The sequence below is a fragment of the Pieris rapae genome, chromosome 21, assembly GCF_905147795.1.
Source record: "Pieris rapae chromosome 21, ilPieRapa1.1, whole genome shotgun sequence".
In the NCBI taxonomy this organism is placed as follows: Eukaryota; Metazoa; Arthropoda; class Insecta; order Lepidoptera; family Pieridae; genus Pieris; species Pieris rapae.
In genome coordinates, this window is record NC_059529.1 from 7,164,681 (window position 1) to 7,173,328 (window position 8,648).

At 32.8% G+C, this 8,648-nt stretch overlaps 1 protein-coding gene across 1 annotated transcript; it reads left to right on the forward strand.

Moving 5' to 3' along the window:
* Positions 1-546: 546 nt before the first annotated feature.
* Positions 547-8,208, forward strand: LOC110993922 (mitochondrial 2-oxoglutarate/malate carrier protein). Its single transcript, XM_022260344.2, has 7 exons — positions 547-819; positions 1,066-1,284; positions 3,927-4,020; positions 5,227-5,312; positions 6,612-6,714; positions 7,140-7,258; positions 7,528-8,208. The coding sequence occupies exons 1-7, from the start codon at positions 734-736 to the stop codon at positions 7,706-7,708; spliced, it is 888 nt and encodes a 295-aa protein (XP_022116036.1). The 5' UTR covers positions 547-733; the 3' UTR covers positions 7,709-8,208.
* Positions 8,209-8,648: the final 440 nt, after the last annotated feature.

An 8,648-nucleotide genomic window follows, 5' to 3' on the forward strand; every position in this document is an offset into this window, starting at 1 on the left:
AAAAAAAAAAGGCAAGAGGGAGAAGAAAATAATTCTAAACCGTAGACGGACTATGGTACCAAAAATAAGACTTGGCTGTATGGACTAAAGTCCTTTGCCTTTCCCATTAGGGATAAATTGAAAAAAAAAACGGACTTTGGTATAGACCAGGCATCAGCGTACAGCGTGTGAGATAGCGAATATTATAATCCAACTATTTACAAAGGACACGAAGTGTGGCAACTACCTGACGTTCGTAACATGATTCGCAATTTAGTCGGCTTGCACTAAAAATATGTTTGGAACCACCAAGGGCTCGGTGGTAAGCAAATAAAACCCGATACGCAAATAAAGATAGAAAAACTGATACTCTGTTTCGCTCGCACTTAAGTATTTCACGTTAATGTCTTCTCTCTTTATTTTATTAATCTAGTTCTATACTCTATCTATGTTCTAAACGCACAAAAAATATGACACATAATTGAAAAAATAAAGTTCGTTATTTGGCCTAGAAACATTCTATAAACATTGGTTCGCATAACTGTCAGTTGTCATTTGTCACTTTATATGATAAAATGACGGGGGGTGTACTCGATAATGAAATTTCAAATTAGAATGTTTACTTTGACCATTCACGATAGACGAATTGATTTCAGCATTTCGTGGCGATAATTACAATCAGGTGTTTTGTTGGGAGTATTTGTGATTTTATTTATAAGCGCGGCACAAGTTATCGGAATACTAAGCGACAAATATGGCTCAAGGACAAAAGGAAGCTGCACCAGCAAAAGAGAGATATATTCCAAATGGATTGAAATTTGCTTTTGGTGGATTTGCTGGGTGTGTAATCTATTATCCTTCATAACATATGATTAAATACGTAAAGATAATGTGAATTACAGTAATTAAAACTTGAAAATTATTTAATTACACTATATTAAGATTGATTTTATTGACCTTCAACTTTTTATTGTAATATTGATATTATGTAACTAACACTGTACCGTACCTGTTGCAGTGGTTTTTTGGTAAAATGTTAAATGTTGTAAATGTTATTGGATTATTTGTGTTTTTTTATTTATGCAGTATGGCAGCCACATGTGTGGTCCAACCACTTGATCTAATCAAAACCCGCATGCAGTTAAGTGGTGGTGGTCGATCATCCTTCACTGTAGCTGGCGAAATTATTGCTCGCGAGGGATTCGCTTCGTTATATACCGGACTATCTGCTGGCCTGCTTAGACAAGCAACTTATACAACTACACGTCTTGGTGTTTATAGCTGGTTATTTGATGCTTATCGAGAGTAAGTTATTTGTCTAAAATTAATATAGGTTTGGACATAAAATTATCATTACTTCATTTACTGGTAAAACATAGCATTTCAATTTTTTCAGTGCTTTAAGCTAGTTTTTTATGTACCTATAATTTATATTTTTCTCGTCCTACATAATTTCAACTCTGTTACGAGACTTAAAAAAGCGCATAGTGTTCAGTAAGGTTAGATAGAACTTCACTCTGGGTCATATGTTGCACGAAAATTTGACACCTTATGACGTACTGGTTTCACCGTTGGAGTAAGCTCCCCAGTACCAAATCCTTCCACTATTATACATATATACCATATTCAACAAAGAGCAGTTTGAATGGATTGGATTTAAAATTACTTTGCCTGAATTTGATCATACTGATTATGTATGTGTCTCAGGCACCTTGATTGGAACGCCTCCAAGTGATTTTTGCTGCTGGAATTGTATCTAAGTAATAATTTTTTTACGTATTCAAATTAGTAAAAAAACAGATTTAACGTCTATTTTTAATTAATTGTTTTTTTTGCATGAAAAATCTATTAATAAAAAGATTTTTGTATATTTATCGATTATTATTTACTTTTTCAAGTCTTAGAATAAGCAACATTGAAATTAACCTAATTTCATGTTGATAGATTTTAGGTGAAATTCCTGTATAAATGCAAACATTTGTCAAAAATCAAATCCGTTACTTTCAAGTTTATGTGTTCATTATTGTATATGCATTTTTTTTAAACTTGGCTTCATTTTGGACTATGATTGAATTGCTTTTCTGTACGACCTTGGCATACATACATACACTGATTTCTTCAGTCAAAACACTTTGGTTACGTAATTTTTTCTTAAATAACTGTTTCTGGCAAGTGAAAGTGGTTGAGGGTGATAAACATAACCAAGAAATGCAACTAAGTTTTGATGATTATCAGGGCTAGTTTGTAGGCCTGAACAAGAACATTGTCTGGCTTGAACATGCCAAGAAACTTAAAGTATTAAATAGAATTTGCATCAAAACATGCCATAAAATGGTCACTACAAATTCTCATAGTATTGTTAATTTAACTTGTAAATATTACTGACTGAATAGAAAACCATACGCTACACATGACATCATGAATAATATTGGAGGACAAACAATTTCACTGTAATACTATATTCTGGGTAATGAAAATGAGGTACCAGAAGATGTGTACAGAATATGGAAGCTTAGGTGTATATTAAATAAATTTAGAACAGTCGAAAAAACACCTTTTGTATGGCAATTAAAGTTCACAGTAAATTACCGAAAGAATTAAAAGATCTTCTGACTACAATCTTTAAAAAGCGACTTAGTGCTTTTGGAAAAAATGTACTATTCAATAAATGATTATTCGTGTGAGACATTGTAATTGATACAAATTTAATAAAGTATGATACATATGATACAGATAATATAAGAATTGACTCTGACCAATAATCTAAAAGATAAATTTGCGCGCCACTGTGTGTGGCAGAATATGCGAACGACTTACTATTGTACCATCTTAACATTTTGTACCATATTCTTGCAATAAATAAATTATTATTATAAAATTAATAAATTCTTAAAAATTCAAAACTCGGAAGGAAAATTAATTACAAGTATATAATTTTTTTTTACAATTTGCTTTAGGTAAATTTATTATACACAGTTCTAATTAGTGAGAGACTCTTATCAGAGCTTATTAGAAACAAGAATTGTAAGTCTTTTTATAAACAATTAAATGATTAGAAGGAAAAGTTTAAGCAGTGTTGGAATAGTTGCTTCAGTGTGCAACTCTCATCTCTGAGGTTATAGTAATTTTTGATCAAAATGCATTTTCTTACCATTCACATTTAACATTGAACGGTGAAGGAAACCATCGTGAGGAAACCGGCTTGAGTTAGACCCAAAAAGTCGACGGCGTGTGTTACACACACACACTGACAAATCATGAAACAGATTCATAAATCTGAGGCCGAGACCTAAGAAGGTTGTAGGGCGTCTGATTTGTTTTATTTAAGGAAACGTCAAAGTTTTAGGTACGTAATATTTATGATGAAATTGTATATGTGTTGTGAACTGTTTTGACCTAAGACCCTTAGTATTGTATTGTTTGATAATATTCTATACTGACCAACTTATGATTGATAAATATATTTCAAATGTATACTGGCCTTTGCTTATGAGTTTGGTTGCAAAATTTTATTAAGGTCTGTTATTATTTTTAAGCTTTATTTGCTGTCACCCAGTATAATACATGTTGCAGCCAACTAGCTTAATTGGCCGTTCAATCAACAGTCTAGTCTTTTAATTAAACAGCTAGGCGAATGACTTGAATCGATATCGTTTCTTTACTTGTCTAGCTTCACTGTTAATTAAAATTTAGTTCCACTTTTAAACTAGAAACGAAACTTTCAACTGTCAATATGTCGTCGGCAAACCACAGATTTGATGGTGTTTTCCAAAGTTGAATGAAAAACAAAAAGTACAATCGAAGAGTGTAGCGACAATATTATTGTGAACTTAGCTGTGACCAATACACACAGATTAGGTTAGGTATATGCCTAGATATCGCTTGATATTACCACACTGTCTCTTGCTTCATAAATTTACAGCCTAAAAATGTACTGGCTTTTTCAGGCGACACGAGGGTGAAGCTCCGGGCTTCGGGATGAAAACTGCTCTAGGTATCGCAGCAGGTTCTATTGGTGCCTTCGTAGGAACACCTGCTGAGGTAAGAATTTTTCAGGCCCAATCTCTGAGAACTCAATTATGTCTTACTTGAATTTCAAATCAATGGTTTGATAGAGTTTGAATTGAAATTTATGTGTGTGTTATGTTCTGGAATACTGGATTGGGGTTTGAGACAAAATCGCTTTACCACAGGCGTGGCTAACTAATGTCAAACTAATTTCCCCCCCTTCCTCTTATCAGAAAATGTAAGCAAAGCACTCAAAAATAAAAATAGTACATAAACGTATTAATTTTTTATAGGAAACCTCAAAAGCATTTCGTTTTCAAGCACAGAGTGGGTAATATGTGTAAAAAAGTAAATAATTACTGTTGACGTAATCACCAAATAAGAAAAACAAAGATGCCCCTAAATAAACTCTAGACGATACTCTGTTTATACATCTCACTCTATTAATGGCAGTCGAATTTTTTGACAAATAAAATTTGCGGGAACTTGTAATTGTCTTTACAATACAATATTTCATCACTATGGGAACGGAACATTGCATGGCACATTGACCTGCTCATGTTTGAGATTATGCCAATATTGCCACGAAAATAGACAACGAGTGAAGTTCAAAGTCAATATGGGCGATAACATACACGTCTGGTAAACAAAGTAGATAAAGAGGAATGGCACAGATATGGTTAAATATAACTTATTTACGCGATTTCATTTGTTATATTTATTTAATTTGCTCTTTAGGCGTAGCCTGTCTTGCGTAAAAGTGCGGGTCTAGTGGCTTTAGCGTGCAACTCTTCCCTGAGGTCGTTAGTTCGATCCCCGGCTGTCCAGCAATGTAATTTCTGTATATGCGCATTTAACATTCGCCCGAACGGTGAAGGAATAAGTCGTGAGGAAACCAACTTGCCATATAGAAAATTTACGGCCTATGTCAAGAGGCTTATTACATAGTCGTCTATTTAGTCAAATGAATGATGAAACAGATATTTCATAGAAATCAATCTTTTAATATTTCGCATATTCTATTGTCGTACACGATTATAAACGTTATAAAATCCTCAAAATTTAAAGCACTCCGATATTCATCAGTCATCAGAAGCTGTAAATTAACGAACTAGTTAATTTTATAAAAAATCAATTAATTATCAATATTTTGAGTTAAAATTTGGCCATATATAATCTGTCAATAAATAATTAATATGGCAGTTTTGTATGTAGTCAATTTTCTTTGCATATACGTAGGTGGCGCTAATTCGGATGACAGCTGACGGAAGATTACCAGCCGAACAGAGAAGGAATTATAAAAATGTTGTCGACGCTTTGTTGAGGTCAGTTTTTAATTTGTACAATACAGTTGGTCATTATTTATTACATAAGATAAGATCATCATGGTATCACTTATTCCACGTCATTAAATTCGAACCTGTTGGCATCCCTACTCATCGGCAAAGAAGACAGAGGATGTAGGCCGAGAGAAAAAGCCGGCGTAAAAAACTCTCGGTACTCTTTTTAGGCAAATTTACTTTATTAGGCAAAGTATACTTGAATAGTCGAGTTGAATTATCTTCGCGATAAACTGAGTGGACCATCTGCTATCTGAGTGGAGATGGTGAACTATCATTTGCTTTCTAAACCTTTTCTTTAGTTCTTCACTAGAACTGGATACATTTGTGACAGCTACTACTAGACTATCTAAAGTTAAATTCTTTTTGGAGAAAAAGGATACTCATCTGTAATAAAATCCCAGAGGCTCTTTATATCTGCCTTTTAATAAATTTAAGAGTTGTATCAAAAGAAAGCTTTGTAAAAAGGCTTACAATAAACTTAACGATCTAGCTGTCTTCTTTGTGATGAGGGATGCCTACAGGTTCAAATGTAATGACGTGGAATAAGAGATACATGTCTATCTTATGTTCTATAATAAAAAATTTTTTGAAGTGAAACTTCTTTAGAATCGTTGTGATTTCAAACCGGATGCAACGAAAAAGCGACAGTAAAAAGAGACAGAAACATTAATTCATATGATTTAACGTGGGAGAAAATGAGATAGATAAACTTCTTTCGAATCGTCGTGATTTCAAACCGGATGCAGCGGTAAAGAGAGACAGAAACATCAATTCATCATATGATTTAACGTGGGAGAAAATGAGATAGCAGGCATTATACAGCCTCTCTTTACTGCCGCTTTTTCATTTGATAGAATTTCAAACTTTCGATGTTTTAGTTTTTCCCAAATTAAAAATTTATATTAAACTTATAAATTAAAATTTATCATTAAAATATACTGTTTTAAAAGAACACACACATTTAGATAATGGAAAATGATTAATTTATATATGATTAATAATAAAAAAAATGTTTTTGAAGGTTTCACTTCTACCATGTGTGAATTGCACATATGTTTTTATTTTTATTCTTTGGGAAGGCTGGTTAGAATTATAAATACTGTTTGGCATGTAAATAAATAACACGTCTCAAAAAAATTGAGATTTTTTGAGACGTACATTAAGGGTAAAAACAGGGGCTCTAACTTTTATGTCTAGGCCTGACATTTTGACATTTGTATGAAGCGAGGCTTAGTTTAGAGAAAGGGTGATTTTTAAATGAGTTTTAATAAATGATTTTAGAATAATTCGTGAAGAAGGCGTGTTAAAGTTATGGCGTGGTGCGATGCCCACAGTTGGGAGGGCCATGGTCGTTAATGCGGCACAACTTAGCACTTACTCCCAGGTAAGCCGTACTCAGTGTTGTCCATTGTCTCTAATAAGCTATTTGACAGTATCATATAGTTCAGATCTGATATAATATCTCACCCAATTCAAAGTCGATATTTATCGCTCGACGAATCCAGTGTGTCAAGTTACAATTAATTTTTGACATATGGAAGTCAAGACGTAAGTTTCACTTATCCTCAGGGTTAGGAAATTATTCAAAGTAGGTACTTATCCAAATGTGAATCCCTTGTGATTCCATTACATATGAAAGTCAGTCTTAGCGCTAAGTTTCACTCTATCCAAAGTTACTCAGGTACTTACCGCTAAGCGTAACTGCCGTATGTCGAAAATGTATTGGACTTTGTAATGGTTTAACTTGAAAAAATTTTAAAAATCACGATTTAACTGTGTGAGGGCTACGTTAACAATCCTATTTTTCAGGCTAGGGAAATGTTTGTTGGTTACGTCCCTGATGGTATAACGCTGCACTTCTGCGCGTCCATGGTGTCCGGTCTGGTCACCACCATCGCTTCTATGCCCGTGGATATTATTAAAACCAGGTACTTATTTTTATTATAAAATAAGAAAATATTTCTAGTCGCCGATTACAAAACGCGGCTAAATAGTTGACATTCTAATTTTAAAAATAATTTACTTACAGAATACAAAACGACTAAACTGATGACATTCTAATTTCAAAAAATTATTTACATACAGAATGCGAAACGCGGCTCAACTGTTGACATTCTAATTTTAAAAATTATTTACTGACAGAATATAAAAAAACGCGGCTAATCAGTTGACATTCTAATTTCAAAACTACTTGCAGGATACAAAACGCTGCCAAAGGTCAAAGTCAAATGTCAGTAGTGTCAAATCTCCTCAAAAACGAAGGGGTGCTGTCACTGTGGAAAGGATTCGTGCCCTACTACGCCCGGTTGGGTCCACACACCGTGCTCACTTTCATCTTCCTAGAACAACTCAACGCTGCTTACTTTAAGTATACTTAATTATTAAGACTTAAACTATTTAAGTTAATATATTTAGCTATAGAAAGCTAAAATACCAGTAAACTGCGTAATAAAAAAACACGTTTTTATAAAAATCTCATTTCTACTCTCTTTCCAACAAATTGTGTTAACGTTGTGTTGAAAAGAGATAGAACACTTATAACGGTGCAAGCTAATTAATATATATTTTAGTTAATGTTTTTATAAATTTAGATTTGGTTCAAAACCATCGTAAGTATAAATGTAGTTGACAGTTCCTTATTAGTACAAAAGTTAACCACACTTTTTTGTTATTATTTAACTTAAATTTTCTTGTTTGGTTATATTTAATTTTACGAAACTATTGCTTTTGTTAATAAGACAATGTAACTCGGTCGTGTGATTATAACGGCGCCAAATGCGGCGTGGTCACAGATACAAAATATGCCATAGAGTAAATGTAGACTGTAAATGAAATGTACTGTAGATGTAAACTTCGAGAAAATAAAGTATGAAGGTTATTTTGTTTATTTTTTAAAAGTCTGTCAATATTAAAAATATTTAAAAAATACGAATCCACTTTGGCGTCACAGTTATGTTTCAAGAGCCGTGTTATTTAAATCATTTAAATGGCTGTATGTTTTCCAAAAAATATTGTATTATTTTTAAGTATAGAAAAAAAAACTGATTTTTTTGATATAAATTCTGTATGCAATAATAGTGCTTCCATCTGAGATTATATTTTTTGTTATTTAAAATTTTATAGCATTTTTTTATTATTCACATTATTATGCTTGTTGTCTATACTAATATTATAAAGAGGAAAGGTTTGATTTTTTGTTTGTTTGTTTGTATGAATTGAATAGGCTCCGAAACTACTTGGCAGATTTGAAAAATTCTTTCACTGTTGGAAAGCTACATCATTACTGAGTGACATAGGCTATATTTCATTTTCAAAAAA